The 25673-nt window shown below is 39.5% G+C and overlaps 1 protein-coding gene and 1 long non-coding RNA gene across 9 annotated transcripts in view; one reads left to right on the top strand and one right to left on the bottom strand.

The window, feature by feature from the left end:
• The window catches only part of DIDO1 (death inducer-obliterator 1), a 68166-nt gene that overhangs the window by 28719 nt on the left and 13774 nt on the right, over positions 1-25673 (top strand). For all 7 annotated transcript variants that reach the window (XM_053394467.1, XM_053394463.1, XM_053394461.1 and 4 more), the window contains 8 exons: positions 17076-17556; positions 18148-18307; positions 18846-18962; positions 19109-19216; positions 20243-20378; positions 20668-21214; positions 22146-22299; positions 24766-24855. In XM_053394467.1, the coding sequence (XP_053250442.1) occupies positions 17076-17556; positions 18148-18307; positions 18846-18962; positions 19109-19216; positions 20243-20378; positions 20668-21214; positions 22146-22299; positions 24766-24855 (1793 nt within the window). The remainder of the gene's footprint in view (positions 1-17075; positions 17557-18147; positions 18308-18845; positions 18963-19108; positions 19217-20242; positions 20379-20667; positions 21215-22145; positions 22300-24765; positions 24856-25673) is intronic.
• Positions 151-20767, bottom strand: LOC128416557 (uncharacterized). Of its 2 annotated transcripts, none has more exons than XR_008331235.1 (6): positions 20661-20767; positions 18822-18933; positions 16996-17028; positions 13306-13407; positions 4889-5552; positions 151-2152 (listed from the first exon to the last, which is right to left on the bottom strand). It is a non-coding gene; the product is annotated as an uncharacterized LOC128416557 (long non-coding RNA). The 2 variants fall into 2 exon arrangements; XR_008331236.1 differs by lacking the exon at positions 151-2152 and adding an exon at positions 2592-3714.

The following is a 25673-nucleotide window of genomic DNA, read 5'->3' as shown; positions in this document are numbered from 1 at the left end:
AAAGGGGTTTTAATTACGGTCTTTCCCCATCTTCAAAGATTTGCACACATACCTCTCAGGGAGAGTTTCAAGGCTCATATATAGAAACGACAACTTGGGGTTTTCTCTCAGGTTGTATAAAATGGCACTTAAGCGTATACTTGCAGGTTAACAAACCTATTATTTTTCATAGATGATAGGTATGTTCTAATAGAAGGTAGGTAATGATAAACATTTATTTGTTTCCTAAGTTTATATAATGTACAGAGTAACTGTTTTGTTCACTTTCATTTAAGTCCCTATCTGCCTTTGCATTATGACTTAGGAATGTCAGGTCTACAAGGTTTCTGAATGATTCAAATGGATAATTTACATGCACACACAACCACACAACTTTTAGGTATTAATTTTGGGGAGTTTTGGGAGGGGCTGATCCTCCTTCCAAGAATGTGACTTACATGAAATCATGTCAAGGCCCATCTTAAACCATAGGGATTTTTATCTATGAAAGGTATGTGTCAGAGGCATTCGTCAAGGTAGAACAATAGGAAGAGAGTTCTCACCTTGAATGTCACAACTTTAAAGTATTTGAAGAACATTTTTGGCAACGTTTAGCTTATAAAGGTAAGTAAGTTAGCGCTTTGCAATGTAAAAATGATTGTTCTCTTAGGCCTGTTTTACTTCCTTCATTTAAACAGTGTTGCAGGGTTTTTTATTGCATGGCAAAAGGTAAAGGACTTAATGCTCAAATGTGTCAGACATATTTGTAATCCCCGATATAAGGCTCTGCATCAGTAACAGTAGAAAATGAACAAAACTCTTAGGTCTGCTACTAAAATAACAGTCTCTAAATGTTTGCTTGATTTCCACTGGAAGATGGCTTTGGTGAAACCCTGAAAGAAAGGAGTTCCAGGGCTTGAGGAGAAGCCACCTTTCATTTCGGCCCGCTTTCATTTTGGGGGGTTTGACCAACAAAGTAATGCCTTTTGCTTGTCAGTGACAGCCAAGAGCAGGAGGACTTGGTATCTAAGGCATGTAGGATTCAGACACCTTTATTTAAAACCTCCTGTGGGTTTGTTTCTCCTTGTCACTTTCATTAACCCAGCCCAGCCTTTCAACGAAATCTACAAAGCTTGCTAGTCCACCTGCCTGCACATAGCCCTATGGGTCACTTCTGGCACAACAGTCTGAAAGAGCCAGTTATCTTCCAGCTTACTAAAGCTTCCTTACCTAGTCACTTCAAGGCTACTTTGCCAGGCAAGTGGCTATTGAGAAGCCTAATCTCAGCAATGTCTATATCAATTGTACATTAACTGGTACATTATCAAAATGGTGAGCATTTTTGTGAAATCCCATAACTAGCGGGGAAATTTAGAGTTGGAACTACCTTTTTGTCATTGCTGTTATGCTTGAAAATGGACATATTCATTTAGTTTGCATTTAGTGAAGAGCTTTCACCATCTCTAGAAGCTGCTCCCACTTCAAGGTAAGTTCTATGAATGTCTTCAAGTTATTTGTATCACTGCTAAACTACCAAATATAAATTCATTCATTGAAAGGACTCCTTTCTCCTTCAGTGGTGGAGGTTATCCAGGAGTGGTTACTCCTCCCCCTTTCTTGGGAGGCAGTGTTATACAAGATTTGTATCTGTAGACTGATTAGTCCTGGCACTGTGTGGGGTTGGGCATGTACAGAAGTCTTATTGATCATCACCTGATGGAGTAGATCTGGATCTCACATACATTACATGAAACTTCATTCATTTCCTTTCTGATCTCTGAAAAACACACTATTATGGTAGACAGCAATAAGCTCTACAGCATTAGAGACATGGCACCCTACTATGCTCCATCTACTCTTGCATGTCTTTGCACTCCTCAGAAATATCTAAAGTACTTATGACCCCATGCTGATTGGATGCTCGCTGCACTGTAGTGCCTGGTCGTGAGTGTTCATTTTCCTGAAAAATGACCTTAAAAACATCATCACACTCTTAAATTAGATGTTAGTAAAGGGAACTTCTTAGATAACTGCACTAGTTTCCTTTCATAATAGCTATAAGTTACTCTAGAGTTATTTTAGAGCAGAGGTTCCCAAACTGGTCTGCAGGCTTCATTCAAGTGGTCCATGACATGTCTCCAACAATACAGTCTAACACAGTGCATCACAGTCACTACAACAAACGGAGAAATCATTAAGTAGTCCTCCAAGACCCTCAGTAATTTTCAGGTGGTTTGTGTCTGTGTGGGGGGGATTTGGGGAAATGCTGCTCTAGAGTAATTTTGTACAGTAAGGTCCTTTTCAGAGTTCTGCTCAGTACTGCACCCATCACCTAGTGGGACCCTACTACACATTAAGCGAACACATGATACTGCTGTTCTGAGGAACTTCAGATGCAAAGAATAAAGGAGATACCATGCATATTGCTCTGGGCAAAACAATAACACTGTAGGGAGTAAAAGGATTCCCTGTTGCTCTAGTATACCTTGTAGGCTGATAGTGTACTGTGGGGAGGGGAAGAAGTAGCTCCCGCATTATATATCCTATTACTGTGACAGGTATCTTACTATAACATCAAATGTCCCTTATCCATGATTACATTAAAAAAAAAATTAAAAATATGCTCGTAGGGAGAGGGTTGGGAATTAGCAGATCAAGTTCTCAATTTGGACTTCTCGTCCATGGCTATTGAGTCACTATCAATGATTCAATGAATCTGTTCAAGTACTGAGGAAGGGAAGCCGTGTTCTGGACCCTAACATTCCTGTCACACTTTTGTCACTGTTTACAGGTACTCAGCCACTGGAGGCAAAATTTCTGTTACTCAGAAAAAGAGTGGGGTTTTCTTTCAGTCTTATTAGAGCGATTTATTGTGGGTTATCCCATTTTACCCTGACAACAGCTTTGTAAGGCAAGTCAGGCTGAGAGATAGTGACTTCCCGGTGAATGTTCTAATTGAACAAGGTTTTGAACCTGAGTTCCCCACATTAAATTCAAAAAGTTCAGCTATTTGACTATGTTTGAATTTATTTGTTTCTTAACAGCAAACAATATACAATCATACCCTGCTTTATGAGAGTAGGATGGCAAGGAGAATTTCAGATTAATTAAACATGCTGTTCAGTACACAACTTCAACATTAAAAACACAGCTATCATACAAAACCTGTATTGCCACAATTATGTATATGTGTCTATTGCGATAGCATTTTTGATGCAGCATTTTAATGCAGATCAGTAGGGAATTCAGTTACTCTGTCATTCTGAAAGTATGATGGTGTCATACATTGTCATGCAGTCTTGAGTTGGCCGCAGGACAAATGTAGTCACAAACAAAGAATGTGGAATTAAAATCCAAATAATGGGACAGAGTATTTCAAGTGCTGGTAAGAAACTTATTATAAAACCAATCCAGAAATCCGATGGATGAACCTTCTGCCACCTACTGGGCAGGAAAGTGATAAAGTTTCTTAATTTTTGTTGTTCTTAGTTGATTCTGACTGTCTAGAATCAGAACATTGATGATAGGATTTAAAACTAACATCTCATTTCGACACACCATCTGCTTTTCCTTTGCAGTTGAGAAAAACAAAATTGATAGATTTACTGGCCACAATGAAAGCTTTAATGTACTTCTGACTTCAAAACACAATTTCATTGTAGCTTTTATTTCTCTCTGTAAAAACTAGAATATTAATGAGTCACTGGGAGTTGAAAATGTTTTGACAGTGGAAAGCTGTGAAAGAAAAAGCAATAATGAAATTAGGGGAAGTATATATGACAAGCCCTTATAAAAATAACATCTTACTAACACTATCTGATTGGGTTGCACCTGCCACTCTGGGTGGCTGGGTCCATAAGCAAAAAGGAATTCAAAAAGAAGTTCTAGCAATGAAATGGTTAAATCAGTATATAATTGGTCCTGCTTTAAGCTGCTTTTTCTAATAAGTCAGGACTAGTCTTAAATACTCCCCTCCGCCCTTCCTTTTCATTAAAGTTGGTTTTAAAGTGCTAGAATGCTTTAACATCACATTGATCTGCACTGAGGTCAAGCGTAGTGTCAGAGTGCTGTTGTAAACTCCATTTCTCGGGTAGTAGTAATCCATTAAAAGTGCTTAAATTGAAGGAAGTAATTAGCAGTCTGGTGAGAAGAGAAAGGGGCTGGCAACATCTCAAGATGCAGCCAGGATATTCTAAACAGTAGAGGAAGCATATCACTAATTTTTCTTCAAAATCAGAACACCTTGAAGTTCAATGTTTTCTCATTGTAGAGCTTTTTCAGATGAGAATTGCTGAAAACCAGAGAGTAGTATTTATGGGACTAGAAAGAGTATGAGTGCTCTATTAATCCAGCCTTGTTAATTAGTGACTGAACTGCAAAAAAACATTTACTCATGTGAGGGTTTCCTTTTATGAGTAAAAAGGCTAGTAAAAATGTAGGAGGCTGACAGAGGAGATGTTTGTTGACAGCCTTCCAACACTGACAGCCTGGTTGATTTATATGCTAGGTGTACAAGAAGGGACTGTGCCTCCTGTGCAAGCAATATAAAAGTCTACTCTCTAGGTATTCTGCTGCACTTCTGTGCTGGCAAAGGAGGAAGGGGCTTTCCTTTTCCCACAGCCAGGGTAGAAGCTAGTAAAATTGCAACAAATTGGTCTGGAGGGAATTTTGTGCCCTTGCCTATGTGGTATTCCTTATCACCAGGGGCAGCCAGACAAGTGCTTAAATATAAGAGTGTTCTAATCACTTGAGCATTTGTTCTGATCAGAGCAAGTCATATTTTGTGCCCTAGAGCATTTGCAAGGTGTTCCATGCTGGGTAGGTGTAGGAAACTAAATACTAGCCTGGAATTAAAAAGATGATTATATAGAAGTAAGGGTAGTGTGCAGTATCAGGGGCAAGTTCTTACCTGAAGAAAATCTCTTGTGTGAGAGCAGTGACCCAGCTCAGGTAGCAGGTGTAATTCAGTCATTTGGGGCTGTCATGTGTCTACGTCGTCAACTCTTTCTTCGCTAATCAAATATAAAGGGAATGTAAGGTTCCTTCCTACTATATATGTTTTGAGTTTTTTATCATCATTACCTTAAACTGGCTGAGTGACTAATTGGAACTCTTCCTCCTCCCCTCCAAATAAAAGGGGTTCTCCGTGCTGATGTCTTATACTTCCAGTATTACAGACAAAGGAGCAGATCTGGACTGCTGTGTGGCTTCTGACTGTGTCTGAAAGCAGTGAATGGGAGCTGAAGATGCCCTCCGTGGAGCTACATCTTCAAGATCTGTGCAAGAAGACTTAAGCGGTGGGCTGCACCACATATTGCAGGGGAGGTGTATAAGCTGCAGAAACATCCACTTACCTGGGTTGGGTTTGGGAGAGTGTGAAGATTTTTCTTGTCCCACAGGCCAACTGATGAGATTCTAGATGTCCAAGGAAGGCATGCTAGACCTTGCCAGGATAAGTTTCCATAGAGCTTGAGCACCAGGGCTTGCCAATTCAATGTCCCATTTGCAATTGGTGCCATCTTGGATGATTCAGAGGAAGAAAACGGTCCTGAAAAGCGGCTATCCTTCCCTGCCTATAGTAGATCACTACTGATAAGGCTGGTTAAAGTTCATCACACAGCATGTCACAATTACCCAGCTAAGTTGAAAACAGGTTCATCACTAATCATTTCTAAAAGGCTATATCAAACACACATGAAGCAATGCCTTATATTTATTTTCTGTACAGCACTGTGTATAGACAGCATTAATTTTCCTTCAGTTCCCCTTTTGTAAGGCTGGAGAAAAACTAATTCACCCATATCTAGAATATGATCATGGTTAAAATGCAGAGAAGCTGCCTTAATCAAGTTACACGAGTTCGAAACCTGATTGTAGGCAGCAGCAAACAGTTGCAGTTTACATTTGTTCCAAGTGGGGAGTAGTACAACTGAAAATAGTTTGAACCAACAAGCGGTCCTGGGTGACTTGAATTGGGCAAATGCTCATAGACTTGCCTCACTATTACGAAGAAATCCTGACACAGATGAACAGCCTGTCCTAACACTTGCGAGTCCAGAATCTGGGTTTAAAGCAAGCCTTGCTTTCAAGCCTGATTTGATGACTCTCGAGAGGGGTGGTCAATGCAGCACGTTTTGAGGGTTGGGGGGGGTAGATGCACTTTAGAAGGTGCTTAGTGGGTCCAGAAGGAGAACCAGGAACAAAAAATAATTGATATATAATACAGGTTTAAAAGCATAACAGGAAGTATCTTCAACCGCAGACAGGAGGATTTGAGGCAGATTCTGGTGACGCATCTAGGAACCAAAGATTCAGGGCTACATTAGGGTGCTTGAGTGTCTTTCAAGCATGGCTCTACATGCTGCTGATGCTCTGAAGTGTTGCATTCATCTCCCAACAGTGAACATGCGGAGGCAACACTTGAGTTACAGTTTGTGGTAAGTAATATTGTGGAATGGCTGCAGCACCTGCTGATCTTTGCCATTTATACTATTCAACATTATGGAAGTGCTCGGAATGGGTTTTGCTTTTTGAGGGTTTAAAATACCCCTCCTTCAAGCCTTCACACCCATCTTTTGCACTGTGAATGGGGGCTTGGGTACTTTTTTATTTACCTGGGGATTGTTCATTCTTACAAGAACATTCCACTTCCATTGTCTTAAATGGACTGGATGTTCTCTGTTAAAGAGAACATTACACACTCCATAGCACAATTCTGTAATAGGACTGCATATAAATATTTTCAGTGCATAATAAAAAGTTAGGAAAATCCATTGAATACTAGAATTGATGAGGCATATGTGATTAGCAGCATATGAAAATTACCTTAAGTTTGGCCCACTGATAAGACAGTTTCTGTATGCAGTTACTAAGATCTTCCACACACTACTAGTGAATTACTAGCTTAGGATTCTATTTCAGTTTCCCAGTTCAGCAAAGGGGAAACATAGTAAATTCAGTAAAAAGCCATCTTGGCTTTTAGGGGAGTTGGAATGAGAGCAAACTTCTCCCCATTCTGACCATCTGGTTTCTTGAGAACAATAAGGCCTGCAGAGGTTCCCATCTACTTTTAGCCTTGCACAAATCGGCAACCCAAGAACAGCACACAAGATTCTCTTAAGCCACTCGCTGGGAAACGTTAGATTATTGCAAATTGTGCCACACGGAGACTTGGCAGAAACTGCTTTCTCAGAAATCTGCAATGAAATGCATTTAGGATTTTTGTACATTTTAGCTACAGCAAACAAAACTAGCACAATCCATGTACTAAATTCTCAAATCAACCTAAGCAGAGCTCGCATTGACAATCCTCACGATGCTTACCAACTATCTCACTTATGATACTAAATCTTGCTTCTTGCCAGAAGATGCCACCTGAGCCCTGTTACTGCAGTTTACATTTCATGTGATACTAAGAGTACAACTGGATCATGGGGTTGATTTGCCCTATTTCAACCAGTTACTGAGGCAGCAGTGTAATAACAGGCTACCGGTGCTGTGGTTACCAAAGCATTTTGGCCCTAGCTTTATTACTGAAATTTTGCATTGTTGCATGGTATCCAAATAATATGGGCAGCAATGTTTGAAAAGCAGTCATGTGCAGGTGTTGTGATGCATAATCATCTCAACAGATCTACTAACCGCCTGTGTTTTGCTGAAATGGTTTCAAATTGGTATTTCAGGTAGGGCATTCTTAGCGCACATAAGCTCCCACAATTTGGCAAGAACATGACTGCCATTCCACAAGGAGAAAATTAGATTCATGCCTTTGTTTTAGATGAGGTTTTTTTGTTTTGTTTTTTAATAAAGTGCTCCTGGTTTCGCCTGATGCAGATTATTAAGTTAGCCATTTCAAAGATTTGGTTATTTTTTTGTAAGCAAAGTCAAATTTCTAAGTCAAATGTAGGCGCTCTTTGAACTGAATCTGCAACAGTGGTAGTTCACTCAAAACTACTTCTGAAAAGTTAGCTTTTCTGAAATCATTAGAGAATCGTGCAGTAGAAGACAAGATGGGGAGTCATGTGTGGACTGGTAGGTGAGCTCTGAGGTGATCTATGCGAAGCAGCTCCATATACATACCACAACAGACACTTCTTTTCATGAGGACTAGAAACTTGATTAAGCTGAAATTTCTAGAAATCTGAAAAATACGCTGGGTGTGATTTTGTGATTTTCATCCTTGTCGTGAATTAGTGTCACTGGGTAAACCTGGAAACCACATTTAATCTGATTGTTACTATCATATCCAAAGTGAATACTTTTTGAAGAAGCCATATATGATGAATAGGTATGCCAAGTTCTAGACATGAGGAAGATTTAAATTATATAACCTTTCTGCGCCCGCCCCCCCGGTCAGCCTTCCATATAATGTTTTAAAATCTCTGTTTACTGGCTCATATTTTTGTGGTATTCACTTACGAAAGATACATATGCTTTGTGATGATGGTATACGGAACCTGACTGTATATGGGCTTGCAAACAAAGGCTTAAACATGTGTAGCACATTATGTGCCTACACAGATGATGTGCTTGGCCACCCGCAACATAGTCATGTGTGCTATTCAGCAATTAAGGAAAGGTGGTGTGTTCTTTTTCCAGTCTACCAATGAAACTGCTAGGGATGTTTTGATATTTTAGGTAATTGGACGGTAATTGCTGACCAGCCAACTGGCATTTCCAATATTGAAGCATGTAATGTTGCATTCATTAATGGAACACACTGTTCAGTTGCTAACTGTAGGACTTTAGATTCATTTGTGACTAGTTCCATCACTCCTTCTAAAGAAGATCCCCTCTGGGGACTATTGAATCACTTCCCAATGTCTCGGCATCGTCAACATGAGCTTAGTGTAGAATTGTTAGCTTGTGGGAGAAAAGGACTTGATTACAACTACTTTCTCCTCTGCCACCTAAATCCAAATTACATGAATATCCTAATATGGGCCCTGAACAAACAAGATTCCAAGGAAGGATGGCAGAGAGCCTACTGGCAGCTTACTCCTTTCAACAGAATGACCAACGTAGACTAATTTTATGGCTGGACTTTCCAACATCTTATGGTGTCATCAAATGAGAACTGCAAACAACTAATAGGGGTACCAGAACTGCAGTACCAATTATGGCAAGGTGGGGAGTTTGTTAAACCTGTATGCATATGCCCCCATCTAGGGTCTGCCTGCACACTGTAAGGAATTGGCAGTCATTTTCTATTGAACACCTCTTGCAACTGATGGAAGCAAGTTGGAACCTGTAGTTGCACACATCAAATTCTAATGCTAACCCAAATTTCATTGGGAAGGAGCAGATTTCCCTACCCAAATGCAACTTGATGAGCAAGTCTAAACTTCATATCCCATCAGTAAAGCTACAATGAATGGGCTGAACAGGTTTCTCTTAGCCTCCTTTGCCTGCCTGCCTTGTTGCCTTACCTAATTTACAGGACATCTAAACATAACTCGGGTGTCCCATTTTTCCAGTGAGCATGTGCATATCAACAAATTGCAGTATGGGCTAATCTGGTCATGCTGCTTTAGTATATATGCAACTATGTTTTTCTTTTAAAAAGTACTGGCAGGCAGACAAACCCCATGCCTGGGGGGAGGGTGTAAAATAAACCAGTGTTGTGTAATTGGCACTTAAAGGAGTGTGGTCTAAACTGACTTAAATAAGATAATGGTACTGGAAAGAAAGTTAGTAGGATGTAACTGACACACATACAGAACCGGGGGGAAGGGGGAACCTCTTGCCTTCTAAATGCTGCATTACAGCTCCCATCCCTGACCATTTGTGATCCTGGCTGGGGCTGATGGGAGTTTGGAAATGCCATATTTGAATGATCACAAGTTCTGCAGCACAGTATAGAAAGGGACCAAACATACAGGGATTTTTTCAAAAAGCAAAACAAGAATGACAACGCTGATTTAAAAATATTAAATGGCATATTTAAATTGGTTTTTTTTTAATCTAATGTGCTATTGATTTCTGCATCTTAATGTTTGTTGAATTGAAATAGTGATAATTAATCCTGTGCATAGGCATTCCTGTAAGCTTCAACCCAATAAATACCCTATGCTCTAGCAAGTAGGCAGACCTCTCTTACCTATGTCTTTTATGTATATAACAGGTGCTACTACTTTTAAGAGATTGTTTTTACTGCATAATCAAGCCATATATTTAGATAAGCTGTATAAAACTTCTGCGACTTTTAAGATTCCCATCCAGCTGCAAACTTCAGTATTAAGCCAAAAGCTAGCTACTGCCTACAGAACTGATGGTGGTGAGTGCATGCCTTGTGCAATAGCTGTGAGTAGAATGCAGTCACTTCCCTTTCCTATTTGACTGTAGAAATTCTGTGCATTTCCTACCACCACCACCACCACATTCCTGAATAACATACATAGATGAGCTGTTAGTGGTTTTCTGGTTGAGCAGTAATACTATACATTTGCTTTCTTTGGGGAAAGTTGAACAAAACAGTAAAAAAACAAAACAGGAAAGTACTTCCTGCCTTTCTAGGGGGAAAAAAGTTTAAGCTCAAATGTTCTAGACTAGGTGTGGGGAACGTTTGACCCTCTAGACATTGCTGAACTACAAATCTGATAAACTCCAGCAAGCACAGCCAGTGGCCAAAGATGATGGGAGTTGTAGTTCAGCAACATATGGAGAACCAAAGGTTCTGACACCTGGTCTAGACAGTGAGCTGTTTTTATGAGGGATTCTGCTATGTCGGAATACCATCACACAGATCTGAACAAATGCAGGTCACTAAATGGCACTGCAAATGAATGCTGTGTCCAAGACGGCTTAAACTCTCCCCTTTGATTTTATGCAGGCTCTCTTTGCTTGAGAACCACATTTACAGCCACAATGGGATGGATTTCAATTTTAGGTGAAATAGAATTCTGTCTTTTATATCAGCTAATTAAAGTTTCTGGTCACTTCCCCCTAAGCTATACCTTCAGCTGCATCAGTGCTTTTTTCAACAAACGACATGTATAAAGATAAGTCTACTCAATATGAGCCTAGTTTTTGACTATATTCATGCAATCATGGCCATGTGTAGGTTGCTGAGGCTAGACCCATGAAAAGTTGGCAAGAATTCCCTGACTCCCAAGTCGTACCGTTTGTCAATTAACTCCACTTCCCCTCAGATGGATGTTTAACAGATGCACAAACAATTTTGATTTCCTATATGAGGGTGGTCCAACATGCAGCCCAGGGGTTGCATGCAGCCCTCAAGGCCATTTTCGACAGCCTTTGGCAGTGTTCAGGACTTATTAAAGTAGCTGGCTCCCCCCCCCCCCTTGTTGCTGTGAGGCACACAAGAAAACAAACGGCAAATGTGCTTGTCTCTCATCCCCTTCAAGGCCAAATGGGCCAGCCCTCCCCTGCTGCATCCTCTAACCTTGCCCAGGATTGCTCTGTGTATATATATGAGACAATAATGTATTAATGCGAGAGAGGTATTTTCCACACACTGATAATGAACAACTGGATACCTCCACATATATAAGGCTCAGTGAACTTAACAGCATTCGCTTAAGTCTTGCACTGCATTTTGACCACACATGGAGTTACAATCCTATTTTGCGGATCACAGCCTAGCACACTGATTCAGCGCACACTAACTCAGAAGTAGGTCCTATTATGGTTATCCTTAAACATACTAATGGTGTATATTAAATAATATTAGCTATATTGCAAATACTTAAGTAACAATATAAAAAATTAATTCAGTGTGCAGCTTCTTGTTTCTGCGTCAAAGTACTCTTGCCGCACACTTTGGGAGGTTGGACCACTCTGTCCCAGATTATGGACCAGAGTAATCTGTGCAGACTTGTGGAGTGGAATGTGAATTGTACAGTTAATATAAGTAATTGTCTAGATTTGTGTTAGTCTGGTGTAATAGCCTTCGGTATTAAGATTTGCTACAATTTCGATCTAAGAAAATTTTATCTGGGTTGGTGGCTATGGAAAAGGTCAGTCCTGCACTTCTTCCTACTGCTCAGTTCAGTAAACTTCGCAGCAGACCCCTGCTTGGTATAATGTGCACCTGAATGATATTTTTTCATACTTTCGACTTGATTTGTGGCATACTTGCCCAAAAGAATGGTCACCACTTAGTATTCAACTTACGAAGACCACTAAAACCATGTGTCAGTAGAAGTGATTTTACAAAAGCAGCTGCAAGTAAACAGTTATTGGAATTTGTGAATATAATTCCCTTAATTCTGCATACGGTGATCGCCAGCCTTTGAGCATTTGCAGGCAAACACTGTAAAGTACTTTGCCCCAAAATGTCTGGATGGAGCTGTTTAGTTGGTATAAAGATGTGGACACTGGCTAGGATAGGATGGAGTCCCCCTTACAGTAGCAGCTAGCCGTGTCTCCAGGTAGCTGCTTAGTCGGGCACTTGGGGAGCTACCAATACGATTGTCATGCAGCTACTGTGCTATCGCTGTTGATCTTCCCTCTTCACCTTCAAGGCCTCAAAGCTTCCTGCCCACAAACAACAGATCAGGGCTGACATCTGTTGCAGCCGTTCTCTCTGCGCACTTGCCCTGGACTGCAGCTCTGCAATTATACTTGTTTTCAAAGCCCCCAGCCCCCATTTCACGAATGGGAGCACAACAAGCCTGCAGGCAATTTGAGACCCCATCTGTTCTGAAGTGTTTTTCTCCTGTGTCGTGCCTGAGGATACAGCTTGTTTGTTTTTCTCTGTCCCGCTCTTATCCTCCAAGACACAAAATATGTACGTTGCTGTGGCAATGCACAAGTATGGGCAGTAACAGGAGAAAAGAGGGCAGAAAAATCAGGCCAAGTACACATGTTGGGATTTTATGTTTGGCTGTCTATAGTCTGCTCTCGAATCAGGTATCCTTTCTCAGTATTTGCTCATCTGTTGCTCTTGGGTTCTTAGGCGATTTTATCTCCCTAAAGCTGGATCCCTGCCTCCGGTAGTGTTTTTCTTGCCCTTTCCTTATATGGGGCCTTCAGGGGTCTCCTGGTCAAGAGACTAAAAAGGTCTACATCATCTTCACTTCAGCAATTCTGCATCAGGCGATTCCAGACCACACACTTCAGCCCTCATTCTTAAAATGCAACATTTGAGTTACTTTCATGGGAAGGGTTTGATACTACATAAAAACACAGTAAAACTAGTATGGGCCCTTGTATTCATAGATTGCAGAAATTTCTCAACACATCTTGACAGGCTGGGTGGGTGGTTTTTTATGATGAAATACATGTGCTTCAGAATTGTTAATGCCAAATAACCCCCGGGACCTTATGAAGAAGGGCAGGCAAGAAATTGAATTAATACCTTACTTTGTATGCATAAGCAGGGAAGCCCATAGTGTGTTGTCACTCCGTGGCTGCTGTAAATTCCTCACAACTCTTCCACCCGTCACAGCTGGCATGGTCAGTTACCTGGAGGTTAAAATGAAAGAGTGAGAAGCCCTTGATGAAAAACTAGGTTCTTAGTTACTTCAACTCCCAATTGCTTTGGTAGATTTGTTTATGCTACAGCTGAAGAAAACAGAAAGCTTGCTACTGTGCGGCAAATGCCTCCTGTTGTGTCTAATCATTTGCATAGCGGCTTTTGCAGATATGCCAGTATTTTTCAGGCTGTCAGTGTTCAACTGCTAAAATGGAAAAAATAAGAAGAGGTTAGATCCTGTTAACTTTTCAAATGTAAAACCAACAACTTAAACTAAAAGCAAGTTTCAGTAGGAAAAAATTAAAGTCTTAATCCTGCATTTCCTGAGAGAACTTACTGCAGCCCTTGGGAGACTCTTGTGTCTCTTCTATAGAGAACATTTGTTACACAAAAAGAGCATCTCAGGATATTTGTTTATAAGAAGGCAAGCTCAAAAGCAATTCCTGAAGGTGATCTATTTTTCCTATACTGTATATGGTATATCTAACATTTTCTGTATATGTTTTATAACTTGGAATCACAGAGCTGCAGAGTTGGAAGGGACCTCAAGGGTCATCTAGTCCAACCCCCTTTAGTGCAGGAATCCTGATCATAGCTGTCCCTTGGTTGGCTCAAACCACCAACCTTCTGGTTCACAGTCAGACACACTGAGCCATTGTGCCATTCTTCAAACCAGTTTGTGTGTAAGAGCAGAGATACGTTTCAATGAGACCCTATGCCAAACACCCACTTCTCCCACACTAGACATCAGAGGTGTCTAGTTTATATGCCACTTTCCCACAGTAAACTGTCCAAAGTGGCTCCCAGTATTACTCGATTATAAAAAGGCAAAACATTTTTTGCCAAGGGTGCATTGTCTACATGATTTAAGGTGTATCAACAATAAGGTACAGAAACTTAATTTAAAAATAAGAGCTGGGCTTTTCAGAATGCTGCAGTTTATATTCTGAGCTTATCCAGAATTTGCAAGTACATAGAGTCCTGTGTTTGCTCTATGCTATTACCAGATTCTAATTTATTGCAAAAACGAGTGATGATAAAAAGCAGAGTGATCAGATTCCTCAAAGGAATCCTCGTGGAGGAGCATCCCTGGGGATAAGGTGAACACTTAGTGATTTGTGTAGATTAGGAAAAGAGACTACTAGGAGTTCCAACGGGGCAGCTACAATTGGCTTTGAAGCATGGAGGGGACAGGGATTTGGGAAGAGCAAATTATGTACAAGTACCAAAAGGAAAACTTGAGTAAGAGTAACTGGGATGAACACATCAGATGCTGCATCTCCAATCTTAAGAAGCCTAATTGCAGTGAGTGAACAAGTTATCGGTTTCTGAATCTATTGGTGTGCTAAATCAAAAATATTGGGTGAAACTAAAGTTTAATAGGTGTAAAAAGTCACCATTATAGTCTAATGAAGTACATATTTTTATTGTCTCCATATGAAACGTAACTTGCAAGTTTTGAAACTCTAAATTAAAATTATTTAAATGCTAAAGATTGGACTTTTAACTTGGAACCATAGGCATTAGAATTTGTCTTTCTAGCAACCTGGTTTTATTGGACCACTGTTCTGCCATGTGGTTATTTAGTATGGGATGCCATGGTCAGAGTGCTAACTCAGTGTCAAAGGTTTGTGCTGTGCTGCTGCCACAAGCTGACCTTGGAACACACATAGTTGTGTGTGTAACTCTATGGGTTGTGTCCAATTGGTGTCCTTACAAAAAAGCTTTTACTGCTAAAGAAAGGCAAGGTAACAATCTTAGATTACAAAACATTTCTGTGGTTAAATATTCCTTTCTGAAAAGCGAGTTCTGTATAATTTTTCAGAAGTATAAACATTATAGTATAAACATCAAGATTATTGTGTTTATCTCCTATTGTTCTTGAACCTCTGTAAAGAACTATTTATAGTAAGGGCATAGTGTTCTCTTCAACAGTATTTATTCACTTATTTCAACTAAATCACATGAAACAGCCTAATCGCAAATGCAAACATCAGTGGCTCTTCATTTCCAGGTCTCTTCTTAATCTGGCAATAAGTGCCATGCCATTCACAATGCTATCATACATATAGATACGCTGACTCGATCGAGTGGACAGAACACTAGCTCACCATGAGTATTTTGAATTATCTGATGTGGTTGGACCCTGATCCCATCCAGTATGCTAAACATTAATGAATGCAAAGTTTTACTCCTACTGTAGTAGTTTACATAAACTCATTTGCTCAAGATAGCAGCACTTTGCAGAGGCAGCTGCAACAAAAGCTACAAAGATTGTTTACCTTGGAATAACTAAAGCACATTGCTAAACGTGAGGACATGATACCTAATGAATTTCTAGAAGAGCAGATCTCTCATTCAATGTTACTTCAGAGATCATATTTAAATATACCTCTAATGAGAATATGTTTCAGATGTCTGTTTAGAGATTTTTAGCAAGTATGGTTTTCAGCTACCAAAATTACGGCCTATATTTTAAGATGCTGCTTTAAAAATGATGACTGAAAACTGCATAATAACAAACAGTTCACACTACATTCCTTCTGTTAACAAGTGTTATACTGTTCCTCATTCCAGCCATTGTCCACATCTATTCCATTGTTAATAGAGGTTATTTTTCTTTTGAATGTGAGTTATTTCACACGTGCATCTATATATCTAGATACCTTAGTTTCTATAGTTTAAATAGAACTAAACCTTGCAATTTCATTTTAAGGCAGATGTTTGTTTTCGAGGGAGGCACTTATTTACAGAAAACACTTGTGACTATCATAATATGTTACAATCCTACAAGTTTCTTACTGAGCATGTGTTGAAATGCTAGGAAAGTTGTGGTCGATTGTGGCCACACGTATACAGGTAGGAATAAAAGCTGATGTTATGATGCAAGAATTCGCATGATGTTACAAGCAGAATTCTAAAGTGTTTCAGGTGAAATGATGCTAGGGGAGAGATTTAATAAAATTATATTTGTTTAGTCAGATGCTATTCTAACGAGTGCTCTTCTGAAACGTTCAGCTTAAGTATTTGTTTTGATGTGTTGAGACCATTACTTCACACTGATAATTCAACATATCTGATACAAGTATAATAAATGTTAGAATTGTTCGCATTATTTAGAAAGTGAATATTCTTTCTTTTCCTTAAAAAAACAGCTTGTTTGCCTGAGCCTTATACTTGCTGTTTTGTATATGTGTTAGCTCATGTGTGCAATCTTTGAAGATGGATCTACTTTTGTTTTAAAAGTGTGAAAAACATGTATTCGAAATAGCTTTCTTTTTCATATGTTTTCTCTCAAGAGATTGTACCCTTTCCTGTTGGTAAACTTTGGGTATGATTCATTGGGCATGATTCATTTGCATCATGGGCACAGCCCATCACTCCCGGTGTCTTGCAAGTTTATTTTGTCAAATCAATTTGTACAAAAATAAGGCACCTTCATAAAACCAATATAAGTTTCTATCACTTCTATAAGATAGTTTTAAACAACAAATATTGTTTGTCCATAATCTAGCCTAAATTGATCTTCTTTAATCTCTTTATTTTTATTAAAAGAATTACGAACATGTTTGGCTTACTGGATCATGTCTCTTGTTGAATCTTTGCAGCACCTGTTGAAAAAAAAATATAATTTATTGTGTTTTGTTCCTGTTAACAGCACAGAAAGAGGAACGTAAGAATGAGGATAAGCCAGCTGAATCTTCGGTAGCATCAAAGAAAATGGTTGTGTCAACTACTGCAGCGTCTCAACCCACTTCTGCAGTGTCTACCCAAAGCAGAAATCCGCCCTTAAAGAAACCCTCTACATTTACTAGTTCTAAGCATCCAATTAAATACTCTGCTGCAGGTTTCAAAGGGGTGATACCTAAGAAGTCTTCACTTTCAACTGGTCCACCTACATCAAGCAATGTGTCATCATCAAGGCCTTCACCTTTGTCCTATGGTACATCCTCAGTTTATAAAAAAACAGTTTCCTCTTCAAGCATTGGTGGAGGGCTCAGGAAGCCCATGGTGTCCTCTGCTTCTTCAACAACTTCCTCAGCTACACAAGCAAAATCTGCAAGTGCTAGTCAATCACAGCCTAACTCTCAAATTCGCCAAAATATACGGAGATCCCTTAAGGAGATATTGTGGAAAAGGTAGGCACTAAGTGCACTTTCTCTGTGCAAATAATCTGGATAGTTTAGGATAATCATTAGTTGTAATGCTGCATGAACAGTGATATTCATCTCTTCTCACCTTTCATAGCACTTTAGATAATGCATCTGAAATAAGTTTAGTGCTAAAAAATTTGTGAAAATTTTTGACTGAGAAGGAAATACCTTAGTCAGTAAAGGTCAACATTTCTTAAAGGTTTTAAACAAGAACAGAAGGCCCCAAAGGCAATCTTACTTTCTTGAAAACTAGACTTTTTTTAAAAAAAACACATGGTATTCACAAAACAGATAAGCACTGTCCAATATAAATGCATGTGCTTAACACCAGTTTTCCCAAACTATCATCAGTACTTTAGGCAGCAGAACAATCCTCCTGAGTACATGATATTCAGAGGATGTTGCAGCAGTGGATAGTGGGAATCAAAGAAGGAAAATTCATCCTTGAATTAAGTAGGCCATTTTTGAGACTTAAGTCATAGAAGATTCTTCCTGCATATAGGTAGATCAAGCTACTTAGCAGTACTGTCATTTTTGACTCCCTTTTCTTTCTTTCCTAACTCTTTCTTTTGGCAGAGTAAATGATAGTGATGATCTGGCTATGACAGAGAATGAGGTGGGAAAGATTGCACTGAACATTGAAAAGGAGATGTTTAATTTATTCCAGGCTACAGACAATCGGTATAAGAGTAAATATCGCAGCATTATGTTCAATCTGAAAGACCCTAAAAATCAGGTTTGTATGAAAGCGAATGAATGACTTCTCAACAGCCTTTTTTTTTTAAGTGGACAGCCTTTGATTTGACTGCATCAATGTTTTATAGCTCTTTTTGTAAACTGCTTTGAGTTTTCTGTACAATCAAAAGGATTGTAAATTTTATTGGGGTGGGGAGCTTTGGAAGCATGAATGGCTAAAACTAAGAAGCTTGGGGCTTTTTGGTGTAGAAAAGAGGCAAGGGAATAAATATGATAGAAATATATAAAATTCTGCATGTGGAGAAAAATGCCTGTGGAACGCTCAATCCCATCTATTGTTTGTGCCCATTCCTGATACAGACATGCTTCAAATTATGTTATAGAGTAGAGTAATATTTTGCTAACCTGGCAATATTTTTAAAAAAGTGTATTTTAAATATTTCATTCTATTTACACTTAAGACCTTTTAGAAGGAATTCATGAACTGGATGACCACATTTACTTGCCTATTGGAAGATTCTCATTTGCTAGTTGTGTAAGTAGTTACTGCTCACCTCGAATCACTCCTCTCTCTCTAGGGACTTTTCCATCGTGTTCTTAGGGAAGACCTTCCTTTGTCAAGGCTTGTAAGAATGAAGCCGGAAGAACTTGTATCCAAAGAGCTATCTACATGGAAAGAAAAGCCAGCCAAAGCAGTAAGCAATAAAATTTTGTGGTGTTTATTATGTAAGGATGGTTGATGGGCAATTCCAGCTGATGTGATAATTGACTACAGATTAATGATTAAAGTCTAGTTCACTGACTTTGTGTGTGTATACAAATCACATTATTGTTTTCATAGGTAATGGCAGCTAGACGTAAATCTTTTGAAAACAAGAAGTCTGCTGTAAAACAAGAACCCATCCCAGATGCTAATATGGAAGATTCCCCACCAGTGTCTGATTCAGATGTAAGTATAAGCCACTTAAGGCACTGGCTTACAATTAATTATATAGATCATTTACCAAAATTTAGTTCTTTACATGAAGATATTGTATAATTTAAAATGTCATGTTTTAAGATCTCAAGTATAGTTTATCTGCTTGCTTGCCTTTTTTTATTTTAGAGGGCACAATCCAGTAATGCTCTATAGCAGCTTACACACACGCTGCACAATTCCTGCAGTACTCTATACTTATTCTGAGGTACATGTGCACCATATTGTTTTTTTTATATATTTTTATTATTATTATTATTATTATTATTATTATTATTATTATGAGGTAATGTGCACCATATTGTTGTTGTTGTTGTTGTTGTTGTTGTTGTTATTATTATTACTTTATTAAATTTGTATACTGCCCTTCATCCAAAGATCTCAGGGTGGTTCACAGCATAAAATACAGAATAAAACCACAACGAACATGATGAAAACAAGAATAAACCAAACCAATAGCCTACCCACTACTGTACACTGTAGTACAGTGCCTATTACCTGGAATGTTGCTTTGGCATGGTTCCTATTGCAAAGAGACCAATGATAAACAAGGAACCCCTTATTTGTGCTTTTTGTGTTTTGAGTCATGTGCATGAGGGTGGAGCACACATAAGCTTGTTCCCACCCCGTTTTCCTGCCACTTCTGGGTCACCACAATGCACACGTGTGTGAATGTCAATTGGTTGTTGCCCGTACATTAATTAATTTGCCCAAAACAGGGGACCAGCACACTTTCTGTTTCCCCACTTGGGTGCTGTCAAAACCTGTGGTTCCAGTAATGAATTTATGCAAACCTTATAAGGATCTCTTTCTGCATATGAGCTTGCACTTGTTGAAAGGTCAAGTTATGTTAGATTTTAGTAGTATTAGTTGCTTTATTTTTTTTGGAGCTGTGGATGTTTGGTTTAAAATCTGTGCATTTCTACAGGAATTTGCATGTGTATAGTTGAAATGAGCCTGATACCAGCAAATCATACCATTGCCTCAATTCCTTTTTAGGAGCAGCAAGAGGCAGATCGAGCAGCTCCTGAGAAAAGCAGCGCTCCAATTCTTGATGTTTTCAGCAGTATGTTACAGGACACAACAAGTCAACACCGAGCCCATCTTTTTGACCTGAACTGCAAAATCTGTACAGGTATGCACAGGGATTACCAAGGCTGTGTGAACACCTACGTGGTAGAAATGCAAAGCAGAAATTTAAATTACCATATCAATTTTGTTCTGAGTAAACCCAAATCTGGCTGGAGCCTCAGTTATACAAATGGCCAGACTTTCTTCTTACAGTAAAATAAACTTTTTGCTTCTATAAATTAAAACAGCAACAAGCAAGAAGTGATTTCCTGTCTCCAAGGGAAATATAGCACCATGTCCATGAAATGACACAGATTCACAATGTGACATGTTACCTTTTTTTTACCATTTAGGTCAGATGTCAGCATCTGATGAAGAACCAGCTTCAAAGAAACTAAAATCATCCTCTGTTAAGAAGGTGGAACCAAAGCCAGAAATGAAGTCAAAATTTGAAAGCTCGACACCAACAGATGAAGTGGAGGCTGCAAAAGAAGAGGAAATGGAGACTGCTGCAGAACCTGTTGTTGAATCTGTAGCTGACGTAGTTCCTCAGCCAAGCATAGAAAAAGCTTACATTCCTTTAACACAAGGACAAAGCAATCCATTATCTTCTCTACCCAATGAGAGCTCTCTCTACCCCACATCTTATGCTGGCGGTGTTATCACTACTGTGACAGTCTCTGGGAAGGATCCCAGAACAGCCATGAGTACTTTGTCAATCTCTGCTTCTACTGTGACTTCTGCATTGCATCCCACCCTGGCATCTGACAAAGGTTCTGTCGGGGAAAGTAAACCGGAAATATCCAGAAATACTGTAGCAGCTCCAAAATCAATATTAACGAAGCCATCCTCATCATCGGACCCAAGATACTTGGCAGCTCAAACATCACTAAATGTTAGGTATGCGTGTGTGTCAGTCTGCAGGAGGGTCACTAGGCCTGCGGTATTGTGCAAAGGGGACCATGCAACCCAATGGTGTGTGTGTATCTAGGTGTAGGGGGAGCCTTCAAATTCCCTCTAAGGAAGGAAGCTTACCAGAGTGAGTAAAATGGGGAGGCAAGGTGGGTGGGCAAGTTAATGGGCATAGCTAGGTCCCCCTCCCTAGTGGGTGGCTCCTTGCTGTCCCCCAAGTGTGCAAGGAGGAGAAAAGCTCAGATCAAACACCCTTGCTGCCATTGCTATGCAAGTACTCTGATGCTAAGTGACAGTGAGGGATCATTCTTTGCCTCTCCTCAAGATGTGAAGGAGGGATAACTTGTGCTAATCTCGCAGAAGCCACTAAGAGGAAAGGACAGCAAAGCCGTGAACAGGAGGATTTTTTACTACTTCTGCATACTTTGAAGATTTGCCAAGTCGTATTTTCTCATGTAGCACACTTCTCAACCTCTAGTAGCATTGATGCACAGGAGGAGCCAGTGTTTGTAAGAACTGGGGAATGTGGAGTCACACACTGCCTTCACTCAAGGCAGGTTTATGAACTTCAGTGTCTCTCCATGCTTGACCCACTCTTTCATGCAAAAGAGAATCGGTCACAAGTCTTACAATATCAACTCAATCCCTAATAATAACAGGAATTCTATTCATGGGTTAGCAAATTAATGGTCCGTCTTTTGTGATCACTAGCCTTCCACCGAATGTGCTGGAAGTCTTAAAAATTGATTTCTAGCCCATTAATTTAATTTACTAAAAGTATATTTCATAAGATTTAGGATCAATTGATGTGGAATTTGAAAAATGTTGGGGTTGCCTGGGATGGAGGGGCATTTGTAGAGATACAATTTGTAGAGCCACTCTTGACACAATTCTCCCTCCTGGGTTTTCTGTTTTGCAGTATGTCGGAGATACAGTCCCCTCAAGAAGGAGATACGTCCGTCTTTCTCTCTCGCCTTAACACCATATGGAAAGGCTTTATCAACATGCAAAGCGTGGCCAAGTTTGTCACCAAAGCTTACCCTGTCTCTGGATCCTTTGACTACCTCAGTGAGGTGCGACTTTGAAGTACTTGTGCTTTCTGTGTAAACTATATCTAAAATCATATTTCTAACTAAATTTGCTTTGTGGTAAGAGGTTAGCTATGTAATATGTTACCATGTTTACTCAACATGATAGCTTGAAAGCTAAGCAAATTGACCTATTGACCTATTAACATTTTCAAATTTCATTTAGGTAAGAGTTTTAATAACTCACTGTTCAGACAGTGGCCTGACTGCAAATAGTGTAGCAGTGTAGCATAAGAAATCGGACATAGATAATGTGTACATTGACTTGGCAACCATTTCATGCGGGGCTTCTGTTCCCAGCCCCTCCGTGTGCGGAACACAGATAAGCAGCCCCTGCTCCATTATGTCTCCATTCTGTCTTCTTCTGGGTCCAAAAAGACCATGTGTCAGTGATCATACGTCAATTGGATGCACCTAAAATGGTCGCCACCTCTATTGTATCGGACAGCAATTTATTTAAAAAATAATAAAATAGTATTGGTGATCTGTAAGTACAATGGTACCTCGTGTTACGTACTGTCTCCGGGTAACGCACTCTGCTAACCCGGAAATAGATGCCCCTTGCTGTGAACTTTGCCCTGGGATGTGAGCGGAAGTCACACTCCGGTGGCGCGGCAGCAGCGGGAGGCGCCATTAGCGGAAGCACGCCTCATGTTACAAGCGGTTTCTGGTTACGAATGGACCTCTGGAATGAATTAAGTTCGTAACTGGAGGTACCACTGTAAGGGGAAAATAGGAGCACTGAAATGGCATGCTGGATATTCCATTTTTAGTATTAATACTTCATATCAGTAACTGATAAAGTACTGTTTATCATTTTCTGTTAATTACACTCTTGATTTTCATTTTGGTCTGGTGGTGAGAAGCAGTGATCTGTAATAACTGAACACACAGTGAACAGTAACCATGAAGTGTGACACTGTTAACTAAGTGATGATTGCCACTGTCATGGGATGCCTGCAATATTCAGTGAGCTCCCAGTTTCCTGTATTAAACCCAAAAAAGAAACATAGGAAGGAAGTTCAGTATAGTTTATTATCAAGTGTCAAACCAACAACCGCAGACTGTTCATAAATTCCATTATTTGAGGAAATGCCACCTTGGTTCTTGCATACATTCAAATAGATTTCACGTATTGCTCTGCATTGTTTGTGTAAGAATTGGTGAGAAGGTGGGGAGTAGAACAGTAGCTGAAACAGCTGTATATCTTTCCTGCCTTAGAGGAGGAAGATACTTCAGTGTATTCAACCTTTTTTAAAAAAACCTACGTGTGCTCCTTTTATGGTCAATACGAACAGGGTGCTTGGAATTTTGATTCCTGTGCACCAACAAATTCTGTCAGTGGAATTAGTGTATCTTTCTTCCTGTGTTTTGAAGCAGGGATAGGAAGACACCTAAACTTACGGATGTAAGAATAACCCTTTTTCCTCCTAGTTTGGAAAACAAGTATGTTACGATCTTAGGCTCAGTGGGCTATGAATATAATATAGTAGCAATGTTTATATGCTGAATTCTGAGACAAACTGTGGTTAATGCAAACAAATAGAAATATGTTTGCCCCTTCAACTATAGATAAGACAGCTTTATAAATATAAACACATTGTGCCTCAACAGCATGTTTTAGTGACAATTAAATTTTTACTCTATGAAAATAGGCTAGGAATGTTTTGTCACAATTTTCAAAGCTACTTTTTGTAGCTTTAATGTGCAAAAGTATTACTTCTTTATGTAAAAGCTATCTCTCACAGTGCTCAGATGTTACTGTCTGAGCCTAATATGAGAGGGAGTGAGCCTCAGGTTCTTAGCACACCAGTAGCCAGCCTTTCCAGCTCATTTTCCTTGTACAAAAAGTCATGTTTGACCCATACAAATACTGCATTCATCAGTTCCCAAGATCTTGTGGCACCTATCCCCCTTGATGTAGACAGAACATGTAAATAAAAGCAACATCCTACTACAGTGTCAGACATTTTTCTTCATTCCCAGATAAGAAACTATAGTAGGGGTACCCAAGGGTGAGATGTACTCCCTCTCATTCAGAAAGGAACATATGAATGAGCTGTGGTTTGTGGAATTAAAAGGGGACTGTTTTCTGCTAGCAGTTTGAAAATCGAAGTGGAAGGATAAACAGAATTGTGAACATAATGGCCATAGCTACAGTAAAATCACAGTATACCGTATTTTTCCATGTATAAGACTAGGCTTTTTTTAAAAAAAAAGACAAAAAATAGCGGGCGTCTTATACACGGATAGTGCCAAGGGTGGACTGGTGATTGGTTGTTGCTGCAAAAATAGGGGGCTTCTTATATATGGGGGCGTCTTATAGATGGAAAAATATGGTAGCTTCTATTTATATTCTGTTGGTATAATTCTGTTTACTGGAAGGTGTGGGGCAATATACTTTGCCCTCAAACTGCCCTCTTCTCACATTATGTAATGCTTCTTATCTAGGATTTACCTGATACAATTCATATTGGAGGGAGGATCTCACCGAAGACAGTATGGGATTATATTGGCAAACTGAAATCATCTGTGTCAAAGGTACTTTTTAAAAACCCTGTTTGGTAATGGTGAAAGAATTGAACTTTATTTGAAATAATAATTGTGGATGGGATCCAGTGAACTATATAACTAAGTTATTCTACCTAAGGGAGGAGGATACTGCTGGCTTGAATTTATGGTACAGCAGCAACTCCTAATGTTTTTCACACGTCTCTTTTGAAATGTGAAGGAGACTTCTTTTTTAAACATGGCATACAGGCCTATGCATCAAAATAAAAAGATAAAATTGCTCCTACCCATACCCACCTGCACCCCAGCAGCAGTTTGGATTCTTGTCAGTAATTTGCACCTGAAATTCTTTAAGATAAGCAAAATACAATAATGGCTTTTCCTCCTGGCTGTTACTTCCCTTCGACATACTCTCACCACTTCTTCCCTGCCCCAACCGGTTCTGTGTTGGTAACATTTCAATTTCCAGCACAGCATAAATTATCACTGACTTCCTATGAGCCATCATAGTAAGAATCCTTACTAGATCTAACCCTAAAAGTGTTTTAATAACGAAAAATTCAGCAACCTTAAATAATGTAGAGTAAAATTATATTGATAATTTTACATAATCTTTGCTTATTTGATGGCAGTGAAATAAGGCATTTTTTAAAGCTGCACCATCTTTTGGATCACCAATATAACTCCATATTTACTGCTGCAGACCCTGTAATGAGTGTCTGAGGCCCTTCTTCATGTACTCCTCCAAGAGAGGTCCAGATAAGTGACCACACAAGAGTGGGCCCTTTCTGCAGTGGCTCCCTGTTTGTGGAATGCTATCCCCAGGAAGGCTAACCTGGTGCCTTCAT

The sequence above is a fragment of the Podarcis raffonei genome, chromosome 6, assembly GCF_027172205.1.
Source record: "Podarcis raffonei isolate rPodRaf1 chromosome 6, rPodRaf1.pri, whole genome shotgun sequence".
Taxonomy (NCBI): Eukaryota; Metazoa; Chordata; class Lepidosauria; order Squamata; family Lacertidae; genus Podarcis; species Podarcis raffonei.
The sequence above is the reverse complement of the archived record's forward strand: the minus strand, read 5'-3'. Positions and strand labels throughout refer to the sequence as shown.